At 38.6% G+C, this 22209-nt stretch overlaps 1 protein-coding gene across 2 annotated transcripts in view; it reads right to left on the reverse strand.

The window, feature by feature from the left end:
* LOC147139672 (phosphofurin acidic cluster sorting protein 2) overlaps positions 1-15563 on the reverse strand; it is a 46232-nt gene extending 30669 nt beyond the window's left edge. The window contains exon 1 of one of the 2 annotated variants that reach the window (XM_086046131.1): positions 15209-15563. In XM_086046131.1, coding sequence (XP_085902257.1) covers positions 15209-15426 — 218 coding nt within the window. In that variant the 5' untranslated portion in view covers positions 15427-15563. The remainder of the gene's footprint in view (positions 1-15208) is intronic. The other variant, XM_086046132.1, reaches the window with a different exon arrangement.
* Between the last annotated feature and the right edge of the window lie 6646 nt (positions 15564-22209).

The raw sequence follows: 22209 nt of genomic DNA on the forward strand, positions 1-22209 counted from the left end.
AGATGTGTCATTTGTTGTGTCTTCACCAACTGTTGACCTTTATGGATTGTAGAATGGAGTTACACCATTACAACAGAAAACAGTTTCCTCCTAAGAATACAGTCACCATGTTCAAAACATGCAGTAGTTTTAATAAGGTATTGTGAATGACTCCCTCTGTTCAAATGTTTAAATTATACAGGTTAGATTTTGTGTGGCTAAACAATTATTTTGTCAAATAATGACATTGTATTAGCTGTATGAGTTTCATACATTGCTGCAATAATTTACATATGCACCTTGAAAATATAGTTATCAGATAACGTCAGCTGGAAAAGGAAATGAGGGCTACTGCTGCTGTCTCTGTGTACTTAGAAGATAGCCAAGCTTATCGAGTAATTCATTTCAACAGCCATGGTCAAATATTTGTTTTTGAAAAGAGGTCTGTGATGGACGGTTATATAACAAAATACAGTATATTTGCTTCATTACAGCAATTATGCAAAGGCTCCTGATGGCACAGTATCAACCATTCAAAAATGCTTACAATTCCATGTTGCGGACAAAATTAGCCCATCATAATATACATTCAGGAGTAGAGGTGGGCGATATATATCGTTATCGATATCATCGTCAATCTTGCCTACACGATGTGTAATTTTACATTATCGAGTAATAATACTGCCTCGAAGTGAGTCAGACAACGGCCGCAAAGTTGGAGTAAATGCTGAAAAATCAGTGTGCATTGACGGCCGAGGAGGAGGAAGTGATAATCGTTCGCCGAATCAACGGGCAGGGCCCGGTCATGTGACTCTGTCCGCACTACAGCGTACAGATAAACACCATTATCAGTTGTTTGCTTGCTTTGAGGTAGGGATTTTAATGTTGACAGAAAACATAAAAAGTCTTCACACTTCTTGTTGAAATTTCATGTTTTTGTAACGGGAAAAAAACGTGACTTTGATAACTCAGTTCATAACTTTTTCTACTTTTAATGTGACTTAAGTGAAATAAAAGCTTAAATTGTTGATAGGACTTCTTTTTTTAAATGTACAATAACATGGTTGTGTAATTATGAAGACAAAAGTTTCTTTGCAAAAGTTGCAAATAACACCTGCCGTCCGGACAGGAGAAATTTGGGATTATTCCTATTTCAGTTCAGCAAAATTCTTTGGAGGGTCTGCCTGTCTTGGGTCAATTGTTACTCTAAAGGTCTTGCCACAGCATCTCAATCAGGTTGTAGTCAGGACTCTAATTGGACCACTCTAGAAAATATATTTTATTATGTGGAAGCCATTCTGTTGTTCATGGTCTTGCAGTCCTCTTTACAAATTTCCATGCTCGTTGTTTTTATGTACCGTATGGACAAAAGTAATGGGAAAAAAGGCCACGGCAATTTACAGGAAGGGAAAATGTTACATATCCATCTATGCATCTATACCTTCTCTCCTCTGGAAAAGCTTTTTTTTTTTTTGCAGAACATGAGAATCTCTTTTCTAGTTAACCTTGAACGTGTTTGATGGGGTGGAGGTCAAAGCTCTGAAGTTCTTCCACACCAAACTCATCCAACCATGCCTCAGGGACCTTCCTTTGTGCACACCGCTGGAACAGAAGAGAGCCTTTCCTAATTGCCAAATTGTCTGAGTGAGATAAAAAAAAAAAGAATAATCTGGGGAACTAACCCCTGAGTGATCTTTTTACATGTGCAGTCCAGTACAAAGTATAAAAAAAAGAAAAAAAGGGCGAGGGTGGAAGGGACGCATTGAGGGCACATACTAAAAACCTTTAAGCACCCAAAGTAGCAAAATTGCACCAAGCAATTTTTACAATATGCCTTCATCCTTAACCATTTTCAAGCTACAAACTTTTGAAAAAGTGATATCAAAGCTGAATATTTTATTGAAAAAAAAAAAAAGATGCCTAAATGGTTAAAACAATATCAATAGAGAAAAATGTAAGAATACAATAAAAATGCTGACAGAATTTGAGGCATGATTGTGATTATGTTTGCAGGCTGTTCACTCAATTTTGCAATTTTGTGATTGATTAATTGAACGGTCTTGCTTGAATAATTGAAAGAAAATGTTTGATTACAGAGCAGTACTTTATCCATATCCTTCCCTCATAAAACATCCTTCCAAGATGTGCAGCAGAGCCCTTGTGGCTACTAATGCAACACTATTTCTGGACCTCTTAAGTGATAGCAGTACTCTCAAGTAACATGGTGATAGAAGAAGAGACTACAAAGAGATCGCTGCTATTCTGCCCCTGGCAAAAACCTTGCAGTAACGGGGGTATAAAATAGCACCGAAATGAAACCCCTGAACTGAACAAATGACTTAGCTGCCTAAACAAAAACACACTTTTGTATTTATTTTCCCCTGGTCAGCACTCTGCTTGATGTTTTGCCAGTTCCATGCCTTCGCATCACTGCACGGCAATTGTCAGAGACACAAAGCAGGGGGAATGGAGGATGGAGAGAGTGATTTAAAAGAGGGTTGAATGAAAAAGACTGAATGTTTGGTATGCACTGGAGGGAACAAATCTAGATAGGAAAAAAAACTTTCAGTGTACTGCTGTTCCTCAACTTCGTGGGAAACGCATGTGGCCTTATTCTTTTAATAAAACAAGTGAAAGAAAGCTGTAGTACTTTGTTCTTTCATAACAATTTCATACATCTGGTTGCATAATTTAGCCCCGAATGAAGGGTGTGCTGGTCTGAAAGCGACTTCTGAATATTGTATTCCTTTACAAGATAACGGAGGAAAGTCAAACCACTGTGAGGATGAGATTTCCCCATGGCCATTTTTACAGCTTGACATTTTACAGTTCATAACACGTGTAGAAGAATTGGAAATCACAGGAGATCATGGTCCAATCATGCAGAATTTAAAGAGGAGGTCAACTCCAGAATTTTTCTTGACAATAATATGTTCTATGCAGGCCCACTAGTTAAAACAAGACATTCAGATTAATATTGCGTTATTCCAATATGAGAAATCCACACGTTTTTGTCCATCTCAGGGGGTGGCCATTGTGTCACTTGCTGTCAACTGAAAATGACATCACAGTTGCTCAGGGCTCAGGTAACAACCAATCATGGCTCAGCTTCAGAAAACAGGTGAGCCGTGATTGGTTGTTACCTGAGCCCTGAGCAACTGTGATCTCATTTTCAGTCGACAGCAAGTGACAAAATGGCTGCTCCGTGAGATGGACAAAAACGGGTGGATTTTGCTGCTTAACTCATATTCCACAAATGCAATATTAAGACGAATGACATGTTTAGACTAGTGGAGAACATATTATTGTAAGGACATTTTTTTGGGTTGACTTCCACTTTAAAGAGTCAATTCAAATGCAGGTCTTCATTATTTGTGACAAAGTATAATTCATACTAAATGGATATGCTTAAAAAGTTCAAACGTGACGTGCACTGAAAGAGCTTTGCATGTATCTAGGTTTGCACGCATGAGGCATTTGAGGCCCCAATATCTCGTTATGTGACACAGATGGCCATATGCCGTTTGGGCTTTAATACCACAAAAGAAACCTCAAGCCTGTAGTGGAATAAGGGAAAGAGACATTGACAAGTGCATACACAACAGAACAAGAGGATGCAGTTTTCTGGTGCTGTGAAAATGTCAACAAACTTATGCCAGCAGGAACAAAACGGGGCCAGGCTTGAAGGTTACAGATGCGCACGTTGAGTAAGGATGGGAATAACATAAAAACAAGTGGAAGAAAGCTGTAGTACTGCTGTAGAAAGTATTGTAATTAATTTGGGGGGGGGGGGGGGGTTGACTTAGCCTCGATTAAATATTTGTTGAGAATTACGAAGGCAGAGTGCTGACTGCTGAGTGTGGAATACCAACAAGATCACAGCAAAGGCCTACGCTACAGTCACGCAGAACTCTGGTTACAGCAAAACACCTGTAGGCAGCATTAACTTCTCGATACAACACTGGCACGTAACAGGAGTTGAAACAGTCAGAGAGCAAGTCTCTCATCACAAAAAAATTTTTCAAGAAACTTTACTGATGAGGAAGAACAACGACACTTTTAAAGATAGTTTCGTGAAAAAGAAGAAAAAAACACCAAGAAGAACAAGATTTTTTTTGAGTTTTAGAAAAACACTTCATTTACAAAAGATAATGAACAAAAAGATGTTACGGGATTACCATAACAACTAAATGCCAAGACTTGCACTGAATTTAAAGAGGAATTCAACCCAAAAATGCTCTTTTCCATATGTTCAGTGCTATGTCAGCTAAACACGTTGCACTCCTAAATTAGTAATCGTCGCCTGTGTGGCAGCAAATAGGCATTTCTGAAAAGTAATATTCTCATGAAGGGATGACAAGCAAAGGAGAAGCTAGGCTAATTGCTAAACTAACCTAGTATTGACATGTAATCATGAGACACCGAAATTATGTGCTTGGGTGATCAAGTACACTTTTTACAGATAACTGTCTGGAACCGTGTTAAAGTGGAGAACATACAACTTTGGACAGCAAAATAGCAGGTAAATTAATAAATGTCTGCACACTGGAGAGAAAATAATACTCACTAAACAGAACCACAAACTGAAAATGAATGAACTTCCGTTACGGCGTATGTCAGCCAGGAGAGGTGGCCTATAAGCTTAAAAGTAATAATATAAATATTAAATATTTTGGGCTTTACACGAACAGGATTTTGGGGCCGGTCAGCGAGTTCGAAAAAAAAACAATAACTGATCACCAATTCGATCAGAATCTGAAACAATATATAAAGGTATGGTCTAGTAAAATTAATTTGTATATCGGTAATGTTATTTGTTTCGTATGAAAACAAATAAGAAGTCCATTCAAGAAGTCCACTAACTATGTTTTCACAAGTCTTGAGTTTTGATTTTGAGGTCTGTGCAACAAATGTTTACAAAATCACATTACAGTAGATCTTATGTCAGGGCGGCACGGTGGTCGACTGGTTAGCATGTCCGCCTCATGGATGGATGGATGGATGGATGGATAGATCTTATGTTTTTAAATTGAGCTTTGCTAAAACGCCATCTAACCCATCCAAAAAACACAAAGTACAAACTGAAAATCCTATTTGTGTTTAAAACTGCCCCACAAAATTTTTTTCCAGACAAGAAAGTAGAGTTTGCCGCTATAACACAATCTGAATTTAAGAAATAAACAGTTATGAAAAAGAAAACCAATTGTCCATTCATTATATCGTCGTGTTTTTGATGTTCAATAAAACATTTACTTCAAGTCTCTGGGTTTTAACAGCAAAAAAATGCTCCTCGAGATTATAAATTTGCTCCTCAAATGAAGACATTGATTAGAAAAACTGCTACTCAAAGAAAAAAAAAGTGGAATACTATACCCTCGATTTCCTGTGGATTCGCTCATGTACTTTAACTACACTACATCAGTATACAGATGTCTACTACTTTAATTTAGACCCTTCCATGATCCCAAAATTGCCTCAAACAAGTAAAGTCACCCCTCTCCTGTCTAGAACCAGTTCAAAAATATCTTAATGCTTCTTGAAAGCTTTGGTCAAGAATTACCGCTGAATAAAAATGCAAGTCAGCCCTTCTTGGTGGGATCTTATTACTGGTAATAATAGTAATAAGTAATAAAAGGAGAAAAAAGAAAATGATTGAGGAAGAGATAAGTGATTTTTGAGATTACAAGAGAAGAGGATATTATGTAATAAGTCAAGAGGTTCCCTTGATCTGTGATAAAATCAAACTTTGACAGGATTATCGCCACATTTGATGTAATTTTAAAAGGAATTCATCAGAGTTCAGATATTTTTTTTTCCATCTGGCAATTTAAGCCTTTGCTTTCTCTAAAACATCCATTTGGAAAAATAACTACTGACCACTCGTATACCCTTGAACAGATGCTGACCCGTTTTAATGTTTTTTCCTAAAAGAGCTTTTTCCTATTCAGAGCATAACAATGTGGCATAGAAAATAAATTACATGCACCATGGATGATTTATTTCCCGGTTCTGTGAGGGAAACATAAAGCACAAAAAAAACTCAGTAAAAAAAAAAGAGTAACCAGTTAATTCTTTACATGCTCTAATCTTAAAAGTCACACTTAAAAAAAGATCTAATTAACAAGAGTAAAAAAAAAAAAAAAAAACACACCAATGACAAACAGAGCTCTGGCAGTATTTGTGAACACAGTCGCAGTGTAACTTAGTCACACACAACAAATCAAATGAACAAATACCCTGCAAAGGTTAAGTGGACTTCTTGTCAACTCTTTAGACTGATGTCTGATGACAATTTGAACAAGCCATGTTCAGTGATCTGAAAAATATTACCAGGAACTCGGTATGCATTTGCCATCCTTTTCTCTATTTTGCAGGGATAAACAACTCTTTTGTTGAACTGGGAACAGCAACTGATGAAGTCAGCAGCCCTATGTTTGTAGTGACCATGCAAGACATGAATGAGCAGACAAAGCATGTTTACAGCCCAAATCACAAGTGGAGTCACACCACAAGCCTGTGCTACAAAGCAAAATATTGTGGGTTATTGCGTCCATGTTAGGTTGAATTAGACATTACTATGTCATAAATGGATCAATTCGAACTTGACCCAGAGAAGGTTAATATGCATTTAGAGCAGCTACAACCTACAGTATATTCATAGTTGTGAAGAATTGCTGTGTTGAGCCTGTTCACATTTCATTTAATTCCACTTGAGGCATAAATCAAGTGGATGTGTAGTGACAGTAATAATTCAGCCACAGCGGCAATTGATTTGTGACACACATAATGACATCTTTAATTGACGTCTCCATGACTTGAGCGGAACGGCGGTCTCATTTCGCAAGTTCTCCTCGATAGGATCTCTGGTGGGGGGGGGGTGCTGTCTAACATTTTAACAGAGGGGCGTACAGTTTGCAAATAAACAAATGAGATTCAGCCTCGGTTTATGGGTGGTAAAAGCACTGGTCAAGAAAAACAAAGAATGTTTTAATAGTGCCATAGATTAATAATAGCGCATAATATTGTAAATCAGATCAATAAATGATTTATGGTTTATTTATTGTATGGACTCCCTCATGTTAATGGTTATAGTGTCAGGTTTAAGGCTGCGTCCTTCTCACATTGCACTTTCTTCAACGTTGACTTACATTATGCAAACAAGTTTATAATGCTGAATAAATGCTTTGCAAAACTTATAAGAGTAAACATGGGATGATTATGTACAATTATTCTAATTTATAGTGCTGAATGTCAACCCGAGTAATTACATCAATACAATAACATCACAAAAAAAAGTATTGATTTGAGTTCAGAAGCAACTTTCAGCACAAAAACAACAGAGCAGTGATTTCCAATGTGGAAATGATTATTTGATTACTAAAAATTATGTTTCTTTCTTCACAGTTGCCAGGGATGTACAGGTCTATAATATAGTGAGAGGTTGAACGATTAAGCATGCTTCCACTGGTTTGCAGAAGGTACGATTAATCTATGTATCCGCATGTTGCCATGTTTCAGACGACACAATTTTAACTTTGTCGTCAACTAAACAAGACAAGAATTTCTATTGAGTAAGCAAATTTGCGAGCAAAGTAGGATGTGTACGTTTTGTGACATTTTTGCTTGGTGGTGTGCTGTGAAATTGTTTACATAAAATATGTGCCTTGGCTCAAGAAAAGTTGAGAAACACTGACAGTGAGGAAGAATGATGGGACATACAACAGTGCTGTGGGCTAATTGAGCAATAAAATATAAACAGAAACAGACAGTGCAGACTCCTTAATCTCGGATTAGACAAGTGGGCGGGCCCCAGTTTCAATGCTGTTTGCGAGTTGACACACTAAATACCGATGTGTCCTTAACCTGATTCCAAGTAACAATTGGCTTGTTTTTCTTTCTTTACCTCATTCTTGATTTGTGAAAAAAAATAGCTAGGGTACATATTATTCATTCTGTTATTCACCATGGTCAATAAAGCACACAAATTGTTCCGTTTAAGTCAATCTATCCAACATCTCTCGCTTTACAGCACAGACAAGCATCCATCCATTATCTGAACCGCTTAGGTTCACGAGGGTCATACTACTTGTAATTGTGTTTAAAAATTGTATTTCCTAACTACAACAATACATACCATTACTACACACATCAATTTATTGAAAGAAGACAATATGTTTTTTTTCAAAATACATAAATACATAAATAAATAAATAAATAAATAAATATATATATATATATATATATATATATATATATATATATATATATACATAGACAACGTTGAGGTTAGCATCTTGCCTTGGCCCTCGGCAAGCGTTGCAGTTTGTCATAGTCTTAGTACAACAAAATTCAATACAACTGACTTCAATTCTGAAGAGCCTTGACGAGTGATTAGGAAGCATGTGCCTAATTTTATCTGGTGTCATTTTAACTGCTCCACGGTCACTCGTATGATAAACTGAACAACATCAAAGCACATCTATATCTTGAATCTGTGTGATGCCTGCAGATGCGCATATTTAGGGCTCGGTCAGCGACAGCTGCGAGGTCCCTTTTGTTTTTGTAGGAATTATTATTATTATTATTAGTAGTAGTAGTAGTAGTATTATAATTATTCATCATCATCTTTGTCATCATTGTGAGTACACAGTATTACATTGTTTGTACAATATTTTTGTTATGCATTGACATTGGGCTCTCTTAATTTACTTTGTATTCAATTTATACCGCTCCCCAGGAGCTCGTTCAGCTGCCGGTAAAGTAGAAGCACCTGTGGCAGGATTTTGACTTGTTGGACCTGGATTTGGCACCTCTGAATTGATACAGCCGATTCTGGCAGCCTGCAAAACATTTCTGATGACACAATGACACAGCTTGATTTTAACTGGTCTGTCAGGTGCTTTCATTCATCTACAGAAATGTATCTGTAAGAATAGTCCATGTGTTGTTGCTGGCACATCCAACTCAGGAAATGCCTGTATGGGAGAGGTGGGAAATCAGTAGAGCAAGAACAAGGACAAGAATATAACAGTTTAAAGACGGACCAGATTCAGCCAGAGTCTGGGTTGTTGACTGCCGCAACACAAAAGTGAATAGAATTTAACTTGCAAAGAACACATTATCTATCCACCAAAGGTCTCAATTCAGATTTTGACATCCAGGCAGGGGTGGGGTGGAGAGTATGTTGGGGATTTTGCCTTCATGGTGAATTCAAGAGAAGCATCCTGTCTGTTCTCAAGCCCTGGGACTGATCTCCAATGCTTTTAAATGAGTGGGCAATTCACAGGTTCAATCCTACCCCACCCTTGCAGGGTGCAGGTTGTTGGTCAACAATGGAACGCTAAAGGGGTGGGGCGGGGGGCCTAAGCGAAACGAACCATCCCAGCATTTCTCAAGTTGCCAGGAATGTGAAACGCTCCCCAAGGAAATTCCTCCTTCTCCAGGAAGGCAGAGGAAGGAAACCAAGTGGATTTTGACACATTTCAGCCTGTGGGAGTGAGTGTGAAAAAAGGGAGAGTCAGGGTGATGACTGGTCCCCCCTTAAAGACCCTGTGAACACCGTGGCGAAGCAAGAAGTCCAGTTGATTTCAACATCGGGATTTTCAGGAAAAAGTTGAGCTGGTAAAATTCAGAATACCACTGTATTTGCATCAATTTAGGGGCCAACAAGTTAAATTCCTGACCCACCAAAATGGAGTGGTTGCAATATGTGGTCCACATTATTGTGATACAAGTGCCGCTTGTGTCTGTATCCGCACTCTAATAGGCCACTCGAGATGGCTGATGGGGGTGTTTTATGATTTAGGAAGCATAGGATTACACTGTCTGTATGCACCATTTGATTACGATCCCTTCTTTTCCTGTTTTGAAATAGAATTACTGCAGCAACCCCCCCAATAAAAGAGACAATTGACTAAGCTCAGGAGGATGCAAGGCGTGAATGGACAAAATAAGGTCATGACATTTTATAGGGAGTGCTCTTTAAATAGCGAGTCAATGTCATTGTTTTCTGGAAGAGGGATGTTGACGTGTGCCATTACGTGTGGCTTCTAGCTAGATTTATAATTCAAGAACAGTCCCTATCTATAAGTAAATATTAAGAAATCACTGATGCGTACCGTCATTTGCGTCACAATGCGCATTTGCGTACCTGTACACACTGGTGGTAAAAACAACAACAACAAAAAAAACCACTAGTGGTGCAGTGGAACGAATCATCTTTGATTGGTAAGGATCAAGCATCGGTTCAGAATGGGCACGATCCACAGAATGGTTGGTGAAAAAAACAGTAGAGGAAGTTGAATACCCTCAAGATCACTAACTTCAAAATAAAACTTAGCAAATAATACATTTGATCATAATACATTTGGGGTGGCATGGCTCAGTGGTAGAGTGGTCGCTTCCCAACCCGGAGGTTGTGGGATCAATCCCCGGCCATTGTGACCATGCCGAAGTATCCTTGAGCAAGATACTGAACCCCCAGTTGCTCCTGATGTGGCATCATCTGTAGGTAGATGAGGCGCAGTGTGAAGCGCTTTGAGTACCCAAGGTAGTAAAGCGCTATATAAGTGACAGATTAAGACATTAATGCCAATGCAATATCCTTAGTGAACTTTTACTTTGAAGTTGGCCCGCGTGGCGGCGTAACGGCTAAATTGACTTCCGTTTTCGACGTATGGGCAGTTTTAACGCTTGCTACCAACACCAACACAACGCTGTCTCAAAATCATATTCAGTTGCTAATTTAGGACACGAAGAAACCGCTGGTTAATTATGCTGTCATTGAATGATACGGCACAAGTCTCCGGCGTTAGTGGCTAGCAGCTGTTATCATTAGCTGGTAGTTCAACAGATGCTCCTTGGCTTACTTACTTTTTTTTTTTAACTTCTTTCGATATTGTGGAACGAGATTATTTTGTAATGTGCTGTCCATGTTTTAAGAAAGGTGCCTTAAATTTCACTTCGTCTTTTTCACTATGAAAAAAAAATAAAATTAAAATAAAACTTTGTTTTCATTAATTTAAAATGAAATGAAATGAAAAAAATTATGTGCACCCCTGTAAATATATATATATATTAATAACAGGACTACTGATGTCTCTGTCTGACACAACATCAGTACAAACCAGTATTACTGTGACTGTCTATCTTGTTCACATCAATCGACAACCTTTTGATAGATTACACAGGAATTGGGGCAGGAGAAATTATGTGACAAGTATACTTATTTAGAACAAAGATAAGGCTCTTTCAAGTAGATGATAGAAAGGTTGTCTTGGGAACCCAAAAAAAAGAATGCTGTGGTCCTCACATAGAGGAAAATAGAAATTGATTTTGTTGTGGTCTGCAGGCTTACCTTGGAAATACCACACCAAATTTGAAGTTGCATTTTGGGCAAGGGTATGTATTTCTTGCCCAAATTTCCCTTTCGTCACTATGATTATGACATTCTAGACAACCACTTTATATACTGTAGTTTTATTTATTATTTTCAAGAAGTGTTTTAAAGTTTAAATGTTGTTTTCACTTAAAAGCTTCATTCCTGTAGAATAAAACCTGTAAATGTTCCAAAGCATGGAGTGTACCAGGAAAAAAAAAAGGATTCCAGAAATTAATCTCATTAATGAACAACATTTCCTCCTTATCCATCCTTGGTTGCTCAGCAACACCAAACAGTCAGCTATACGGTCAGCTGTTTGTTGAGTAAAAAATAGCCAACACAGTGGGTAGACTCCCCATGCAACCGCACTAACTTGACCACAGAGCTTTTGTGTTGCATTGTTACATGGTGAAATGGAAAAACAGAGTATACCTTTGATTAAAAATACCCAACAGCAACAGAATTTGTACAACATTGTTTCAGAACTAATTAGGGTGAAATCCAAGATTAAAAAATAATCTTCCAAGAATAGAACTGTCACGCCGAAAGATCAAGAAAAATGTCAGACAAACACACACACGAACACACAAGTGACTGTTCACAGTTGTCCCAAGATACAACAAACAACCAAACAGCTGAGTGCTAAGGAAGATGGAATAAAAGATGAAGATGAACAAACTACTTTGCAGAAATTAAATGTGGGATGGTACATGTAACCCACTTTATGGGTACCTCGGTTTTTGGGCCCAAGGTTCTGTTCATTTTCCTTGTTGGTATCGGTATAGTGCAGAAGTAGAACTTTTTTTTTTCTCTCTCAAAATTATCTCTATTTTGCTTGTCAGCAAAAGCTGCATTTTGAAGTATGCTGAATGCTAACTTATTTCAAGTTAACCTTTATGTAAACAAGTCTTTACAATGGTAAACTGCTTCTTATTCATTGATTATTTGGATACATGAAGGAAAAAACACTAGTTGTGTACCAGTTGGAATAAGCATCGGTCGATTGGTCATGCCTGAACCCCACTCTGCAGGCATGACTCTACTACACTTGCATCGTCATAGCAGTTAGGAATTCAAATGTTGCTGAAATATGCACTACATTGTGTGTATTGTGTGTGAAATGTACCTTTCATTTTCTTCTTGGGCATATTCTCTTGTGTTGAATTCTCATTGGGCCTTTACCCGATTGCAAAGAAACTTTCCAAATATGTTTGTTTACTTTACTCATTTTACTAGCTTGTGCATTTAATATTAGCATTAAACAACAGAGACACCTTGACATGCATTAAAATTCAGTCAAAGATGGATGTAACCGAGAGAATCCGGTCACTTTTCAAAATAAAATAGTTTTCAGCCTCGGACAATAAATAAACCGGAAGTACTTTAAGTTATTTTTTTTTCTTTCATCAGTGCGGCCCGGTCCAAAGTGGCCCGGTGGTTGGGGACTTCTGGGTTAGCACGTCCGGCTCACAGTGCATAGGTGACCAGAGGAACAAATTAATCAATAATTATTATTTTTAATCTATTAATTGTTTAGATACCTTTTTTAAACAAAAAATGTCCATATCCTCTGAATTTCGGCTTCCCAGCAGTAAATATTCTGATTTCTGTTGTCCTGCCCTGTGTTGAATCAAAATAAAATATTTGTTTTCACTTTGGAAAACTATTATCAATATTTTTGCTTATTTTCCAACACTTTACGGACCAAACCAGTAACTGAATAATAACTCATTTTTACTGCATTCCTTCCCAGGAATGGCCAGAAATGACCCAAAAGAGTACAGCAACAACTAATCCATTAGGTCACAAAGGAAGCCAGGACAACTTCAAAAGAACTGCTGGCCTCCTTCACCTCAGTTCAGGTCAGTGTTCAAATGTTCATGACTCAACAATGGGGCAAAAATGACATCCATGTCAGTGTTCCAAGGCTAGAAACATTGCTGACCAAAAAGAACAAAGGCTCGTCTTACTTTTGCAAACCATATCTGAATGATTCCCAAAACTTTTGGGAGAGTATTCTATGGACTGAAAAAACGAAAGTTGAACTTTTGGAAGGTATGTGTCTCGTTAAATCTGGCGTAAATGTAACACAGCATTTCAGAAAAAGAACATCAAGACAACAGTCAAAAAAGGCAAAAATACTTTTTCACACAGGGCTGGTTAGCTCTGAATAGTTTTTTTATACAATAATAAATAAAATCACTATTGAAAAACTGCATTTTATGTTTACTTGGGTTATCTTGGTTTGTTTTTGGTGATCCTAAACATTAAAGTGTGAAAACAACGCAAACTGTTTTTAAATCATCCTCTATAGTTAATAAAGTTGTTACGATGGCAGTATAACAAGTTGACTCTGGAACAAACTTGACATTATTTCCAATGGGAAAAATAGTTTTGAAATAGCACAACTAGGAAGTCAAGGAAGGAACGATTGATTGTGTTCAACTTGGAAGAGTACGAAAAAAGGATCTGGATAATGATCAATCAAAAATACATTTTGCCACACTCATTACTGAAATGCTATAATCACCAAATTTGTGCGGGACGTAATATTTGCTAGTAACAACTGCCCAATGGTTTTCTTCAAATAGTTAATCAAGAAACACACAAAAGGATCTCTTCCTGAAATTATTTAATATCTGAACTGAAATAAAGACAATGTGATAAAGTACTATAGAACAAAAGAGAAAACAATGCTCATATATTCTTAATCTCACTTTGTTGAACGTCATCTGAGCTAACATGGATGCTGAATAATGCTCATCTGAAACCCCGCAGTAAATAATTCATGTTGTTCACATGTTGTCACTCCATTCACACTTGCTTGCATACTCATGCAGGCAGCAGGCAAACACACGCATGCACGCACGCACATCCAGAGTGGAGGAAGCCCTCCCCTTGCATGCCCACTTTCCCCCCAGTGAGTAGAACAGATCTAGGTCAAAGCTGATTAATGTACCCTCAGCTCCCGAGAGAGGCTTCTGGTCAGGTGGCAGCAGTGTGCCTGCTCACCGACGATGCATACTAATGCACACACAAGTCTGGTTGAAAATAAATCGTATCGTGAAGCTGGGCATCATGACAAATGTGTGTCACCAAAAGTGCATACAACATTTCTTGTGCCAGATGCCGTGTAAACACCGAATGTGCTTTAACGGTTGCACTTAGCGAGTTAAGGCATGGGAGCGTGAATAGGCGTAAACTTCGAACAAGACACTGACACAGATCCGATTTGTTTACAAGGTTCACGGCACAGTGCCTACAAAATGACAATAATGTGTTACTAATTGGACTGACGGCGCCTCTATCATCGAGTATATGCAAAGTCGCCGTCAATAAATCCAAACATGGATTTAAATGTACCTAAAATGTTTGAACGTCAACACAAATGTGCTGCCTTCTGTTAATCTGACGATTTGCTGCAGCAGCCGTTAGAGAAACTAGTTAGTGCAACTTTGCTAGCTATTTATTACCACAACACTCGGAAACCACCCCAAAAAAAGAAAAAAACAAGCAACTGTCATTGCGATTATGACACACACGAAGACCACTGTTTCTCCAAATGTGGCGCTCCGACTCATGCGCCGTTATTATGATAATAAGAGATTGTTACACACCTACTGTTAACTCTTAACACCAGTAATGTATGCTTGTAGCTTTAGCATTAGCCAGCTCGCTAGTTAGCTTCACAGTTAGCCAACCCAACAGTATAAACCAATAATGCATGGCAGCTCGTTCGCATTGCTTCACGTTAGTCACCGAGGGCGTTGTTTATCCAACGACAGCAGCATCACAGACCATAAAACATAATGTAACATTTACACACCACGACAACAATGTCAACGTTACCTCGGGACGCAGTTCGGGGATGATCGGTCTATCTCCCAGGTTGCAAAGAGGTTCATGGGGACAGGCATGCCGCCGGAGCCCGAGCTCGAGCCCAGCACAACAGCCCCGGCCAGGGCTCCGGCAGGGAGCGTCGACGGCGCCGGTATACAACCGGCACTGCTGTTCGGGCTCAGGAAAGCGGCCCGGGAGCCTCCTCTCTCAACAGCCGCCGCCATCATCACCTCCGGTGCCGAGGGCGCAACACTAGCTGAGTGTCGGACGTACGCGGGAGCCTGTGATGTACGCGCTGCCTGGCCAGCTCCTACAGACTCCCGACTACCCGAGCCCTCGACTGGCAGTGGTAGAGACGCTAATAGTCGGGGCGGGGCGGGGCATGCCAGCACAGGCGGGAGGGGGCAGCACCTCCTTGCCTGCCTCTCGAGAATGTGTAAAACTATATAGCCACATTAAAATAAACACTTTTTATTTTTACAGTATATGCAAAACCACGAAGGCCATTTTACAGACAGACCGCTTGCTGACAAACTCGGCAAGAAATGGATTAACGAAAAATAGTGCACACTGAGAGTGAGGCCAAATATCGATATCACAGCTCCAAACTGGTAACTTGGACAAAACTTAATAAGTCCAACGTTGTGCCAACAAAAATATGAATATGTATGCTATTTTTAATTTTAAAAATATAAAAATTAATTCATGTGATTAATACTATTGTGTTTGGAATGTAAATAATGTACACAACACACGCATGCACACAATGCCATTAAAAGGTTTGGAGTCATTTGCAAATGTCTTTTTTAAAAAGGACAAATCAATGTTATATAATGTATAGGCAATGTACATGTACCAGTACAGACAGTATACTGTGTCCAGCGTATATACCCTACTATTCAAAATGTTGAGGTCATTTGGAAGTGTCATTTCACTTAGAAAATTTGTTTTTAATTGTATGACATTAAATTAATCAGAAATACATTCTATATATTGTTGATCTGGTTAAAAAAAATACAATTCTTTCAAAATCAAGGACATTTCTAAATGACCATCAGTGTGTTTTCATAAAAAATATGAAATTCCCAAACTTTTGAACTGTCGTGTAGAAAAAAATATATACATATACTGTAAATGGCACCGGGCACTTAGGCATCCACCCACAATATGAAAAAGATGTCCAGCTGTCAAATGTTTCAGTGTTTTTTGCACAAGCGGCTGTTCTCTAACAATTAAGGAACTGAACTGCAAAATCCACAACATGTGTTTTGATCCATGAATCGATAATTACAATTCCTTTCTTCAATTACAAATGATATTTAATCAGTCATCTCCGTTGTGTTGTTGATATTTGACATCATATGGGACAAAGAGACACTTAACTATTGATTAAAATACCTTAGCATTGTGAGTATTCAAACACCATGTTCTCAGAGGGAAGTGGCCAATGTGCTAAGAATGTCACAGTGACATCGGTTGCAACAGAGGTACAGACAGGCTGAAATGGTCCCAGAATGCAAAAAAAGCTGATGTCCCTGGAAACCTATTGGCCAACTGATGGATCAAACATTGTACTGTACAATTGTACTATCAAAATTGTGGACAAAATGTCCCTGTGACTCCCACCACAAATGTACAAAAATATTGTACATATATACAAACATGTATTCAGCGCTTCAATGTCAAGAATGCCTTCATTGTTTTTGTTTTCTGTGTTTGTCTTCGCAAAAGAACACATCTTAATTCAAAGAGATATTTAAAGTGGATGGAATTTTGGAAAAATATTTTAGGGACTGCTCCATTGACATCGAGCTAAAAAGATGTATCAAAGTTATTAACATTTAAGACGCCTATAATTAGATAGCAATATTTGTAAGGACATTTTTTCAGTGAGCAATGACAAACATCGAAGGTTATTGATGAGTAACCAAAAATGCAATTAATTGAATTTTAGTATTATAAATGTTTAATTAGGACCTATGAAATCTGCTGTGTGAAGTTAGTGATGTGCTTCTGTGTTCATAAAGAATATTTAGAGGCTGGCCGTGACATGCCAGAAAGCCAATTTTCTTTTGGTTGTAGGCAATAATCCTGCGCTCAAAACACATTTATTTTATCTCTACCCACATTGTCTCCTCATCTCAAGACATTCAAGCAGTGAATTGCCAAGACTTGTTCTTCATTAGGTGTTGTGAAACTCAAACTCTGACAAAAGTGAAACTTCACTCAACTTGACATGACATGTTCTCGAGGGTTGGGTTTGTGATCATGTCAGCTAAGTTGTAACATTGAAGCAAACGACGTGTTATCAGTTAGAGCCTAAATTGTCTATAGATGTGAATATGAGTGTAAATGTTTTTATTTATACGTGCCCCTGTGATTGTCTGACAACAAGTCCAGGGTGCACCCCACTGCTGCCCAAAGTCAGATGGAATAGGCTCTATCTTACTGATGACCCTAGGACATGTGTTATAGAAAATGTGAAGGGTGTGGTGGTAATTTGCAGTGATGCACATGCATACAGATGTGTTTCCTATAGTTTGATTTTAGGGCTAGAACCCCATCTCACTTTTAACCAATCAAAGCTGAGCTTTGTTGCATATGTAAAGGCATGATTTTTGACACCTTGTACTGGATCTCATTAGATTGTGTAGATGCACCTCATACGCGGAGCTGCATAAAGATTGATTTATATAATGTGCCCTAGATATTAATGCTCAAGAGCCTGATATGTTGCTCTATCATTGAGGCCAGATTACAAAAGGAACCACCTGCTTTCTAAATTATTATTAGTTACAAAAATATGGTGACCATAATTGCTGACATTCATTAATAAATATGTGAAGTGCATTGCCACCAAGTGTTCGAAAATAGCATTGCCTCAGAAACGTGACCTTCTTTGCAGCCTTTTCTATTACTGACCAACAGATGGCACACTGTTGATGCTTAAAACGGCATACCCCACGTTTTACATTGCCAAAATACCAGACGGTGGCCAGATGCTGATATAGTGACACTATGACATCATTGATGTTTCCAAATCACGTTATAGAGACGTGTAACACGTATTCGTTTTTATTTTTTATGTTTTTATTTTTTTACAAAAGCAAGTACATTACTCTTTACTTACTATTAGTCAAATCAAGAGAAACAAAAATCATAGAAGACTTGAATTCAGGTTGAAAAGCATTCCAGGATAAATGTACAGATTGCATTTATACAGTTGATTGACAACTTCAAAGCTACCCAGTCTAAACTTGTAAAACGTGTCAAAGATCAGTGGAAAGTGATAAGGGTGGTGGTGTCATGGTTGCGTTGGGAGGATCCACTTGCAGGGAGGCAGGAGAAGCAGGTCGTACTGTACAAAACTATTTAATAACAAAAAAAAAAACTGCATAAACAAAATCCTGAAAAATCCCAAATTCAAAGTAACAAAGAAACACCAGGAAACAAAACACGCCACGAGGAGAAACAAAACATGACAGTGACAACGATTCGACAAATTAAGACTTACAGAAACCACGAAAGTAAATACAAACCAACTGACGAGACAATGAGAAGCACCTGGACAAGACATGAGAGGCTGAGGGAGCTGATTGGAAGACAAGGGACCGGGTGACAAGCACAGCTGGAAACAAAAAGACCTACCGAGCAGGGCAGGGCAAGAACCATAACAAGAAACAAACCTAAATATATCTAGAGCAGAGGTGCCCAAGTCTGGTCCTCAAGATCACCTATCCAGCCTGTTTTAGGTGTATCCCCATTCCAGCACACCTGATTCAAATGATCAGCACATCAGTAATTTTGCAAAAGCCTGATAACGATCCTGATTTTTAATCCCTCTGATAACCCTAACCCCTGATATAGAGAAACACAAACCACAACAGGTGGAGCCTAAGCCGTTATCCAGCTTCTGCAGGCTTTTCTGAGTATATGATCATTTGAATCAAGTGTTTTTGCAGCAAGGACAGTTGGAAAATAGTTAAGGCACCGGCCCTTGAGCACTGGAATTGCCCACCCCTGCTACAGACATTCGAAGGGACGCAGGCTTGTACAATTTAGAAACTAGCCAGAATTATCTGGTGAACATGTCTCCACTTTTGCACTTAAACTTGAAACATTATCATATGTGTAATTGAGACAACAACATATCATACAAGACTGAAGCTGAGTGCGCATCTATATACCCTTGCTTTCTCTTTGGATTTGTGTGTGTGTTTAAGATGACACCACAGAAGGGATAGCCTACCATTTGTCATGTTCACTTCTGGGAAGGACAAAATAAAACCTGTTTATCAGCAGCATCTTACTGCCCATTTCTTTCACACTGTCAAAGTCATCGGACTGAGGAGCTAGTTTACGAGCAAAACAATACAAATGAAATGGTCAGTTTGTCCCTCACTAAGGTTTGGAATTGAGGATAATGATCAAAAGCTAACATTGGCCAAATGGTTTGTTGTTTGCATCTCTATCCAGGTACAGTATACGGCTTGTTTCGGGGGTGACCTTGTTTCCTTGTCGAGTGATGTTTGTGGCAGGTTTCCTGAGAGCGTGACCATTTCAACTCCAGTTTCTGTTTTGAATTTGTGGGTTTATGGGATCCCCACTTATTCTTTTCTGTAGGTCCACATTGCTCATTTTATCTTTTCAGCAGATGTTTAATATCCTTCTGCAGCAGGAGTTGATGAAGATTTGCAGTCTGTCTTTTTTTTTTCATTTTTAAAAATGTGTATCTAAGACCGGCTACACACATAAAGACAGTCAGGCTTTTTTTGTCCCGATTTTGCCCCTTCCCCACCATGGATGTCAAATGCCAGACAATCATGTCTTATAAAATTGTTAAATAACTACATAGGCCTTATAAAGTTATACCTATGTGAGGTGAGGTGTGTTAAGAGTGGATTTGTCCCAATAATGGGGGTCCAAAACCAGTCAGAGACTACAACCTGAAATAATGAACGTGTACAATACTTTCAACGAAAAATAATATTCGTTTGTGTGGGGGAAGTGAGCTGCCCCAAGCTCTGCAAACTGTGACATGACGGAATGTAGCCAATCAAAGGAGCTCTCTGACTGACGAATGTGGAAGCGCCAGTAAATAAATCAAAGTAATATCCTACACGATGTCCATCCATCCATTTTTCGGAACTGCTTATCCTCCCTCACTCGGGCCGCGGGAGTGTTGGAGGCTATCCCAGCTGTTTACGGGCGGTAGGCGGCCTAGCCGATGTCCTTTTTTATCTTTTTTAAAATAAATTTTCTTGCTGAAATTGCCACCGTCTCCGGTCCTCTTCAGAAACACGTTAAACCTGGAAGTGTCTGGTAGTCTTTGTGTGGTGAAGAGGTCTCCCTCGGGAGGACTTTATTCTTGGCCCGTTGTGGAAGAGAATCTTTATGTGTTGTTAGGTGCTGTGTTGTGATGATCTGAGTATGCCATACAAAATATGACCAAAACTGTTAAACGTCTGATATTTTTAGCTTTATGCGTGGCGTCTGTCAAAGACAAAAAATCTTAGTGACTATTGATCACTGTGTTTTTTTTGTTTGTTTTTTTGGTTTTGGGCAGTTCTTGCATTTGTGTCGTGTGTATGTGAAAATTGTAAATGTGTAGTTTGCTCCCTCTTTTTCATGTCCAGAACAGACAATGGTCTGGCCATTAGTCAAGTTGATCTGCCTTGACTGTGTCCATCTTATTTCCAGAACTCACTGATTGTAGTGTACCATTTCCTTGACAGCTATGTGCATTGTTCAGAATCAAGTATGTACGTAACAGGGACTCCAGACAAGTCCAATGTATCCACATGTTATGCATGGTCTGTATTTCTTACACAAGTAAACATATTTTGGTCAAAACCGGATTGAGCCTGCTGACGTCAAAGGAAAAAGACGAGTGTATTTCCTCACAACACCCCAATCCCTATAGTGTGTCCTCACTTTATCTGTTTTTAGTGTTTTTTACACAATATTAACTGATTTAAAGTGGTTATATTAGCATGAGAACAAGTCTATAAACACTCTTGAGTGCTCAAAATGTCTCAGAAACTCCCCCTATTTCCTCATTCTGGCAAAGAATTTCTAAGGCAAATGTGGACAGATTAATTTCCGCCTAAAATGCGGTTTTAGTAAGCTTAATTGTATACGTATGTATCGCTTGTGTCTTTGAAAAAAGTTTGGGATGATTTAACAGGTGTTTGCTTGATTAAGTAGTGTAGAGGATGGATGGATGGATGGAAGCTGTGAAAGGCTGTTTGTATGGTAAGGGGCTTGTGAGAGTATGTAATGAAGATGGCCGGTGACCAGCGGGGTCATGTTCCACTAAAATCTTTTAATTAATGACTGCATAATGAATGAGTCTTTTTTTAGCATGCTAAACTAGCGATTGAACTTGGGTTAGGATTATAAATTATAACAACATTTGAACAAAGTGCGCTTGGAAAATCAGACTGTACTTTTGTTTTTCCTGAAAAGTTGGCATTTTGGTGGTGGGGGATTCTGCCCGACAGTTACAGTGCATAAAAGCTGAGTCAATACTGCCACTTTAAATAGTACGTCCCTTTGTCAAAACTGACTATACAACAAATTTGGTTCGATGTTCTTTCACTGACCTCACACCAACGCATGCAGGTGTATCGATTATGGCGATGAAAAAGGGGAGTTGAAAGATCGGTCAGTTGCTTGAAAACAAATAGATATTATTGAAAATGAATGGCAGTTTCATTTTCCTGAGCAAAAAATACTTAAAGTGAACTTGTTAGTGGAATGTCATAGGTCCTTCAATACAATTGTTCTGTAATTAATGTGACAGACAGTTTGTTGTGAAATCCTCTGTGTTAAGTGTCTGCTTTCTTTAATTCTCAAAGTTTTCCATTGACTTCTTCCAAGATGCATGTGTGAAACAAAGTCCTTTGTGAAACAAACCGTCAGGTTAATGAACTGACCTCTGTTGAGCGAGGCAGAGCTCTCGTAGAGGACAATGAATATATTTGGATTGAAGTTGTACAATGGTTGCA

Source organism: Filicampus tigris, chromosome 11, assembly GCF_054856515.1.
Source record: "Filicampus tigris isolate MCC_2025a chromosome 11, RoL_Ftig_1.0, whole genome shotgun sequence".
Classification (NCBI taxonomy): domain Eukaryota; kingdom Metazoa; phylum Chordata; class Actinopteri; order Syngnathiformes; family Syngnathidae; genus Filicampus; species Filicampus tigris.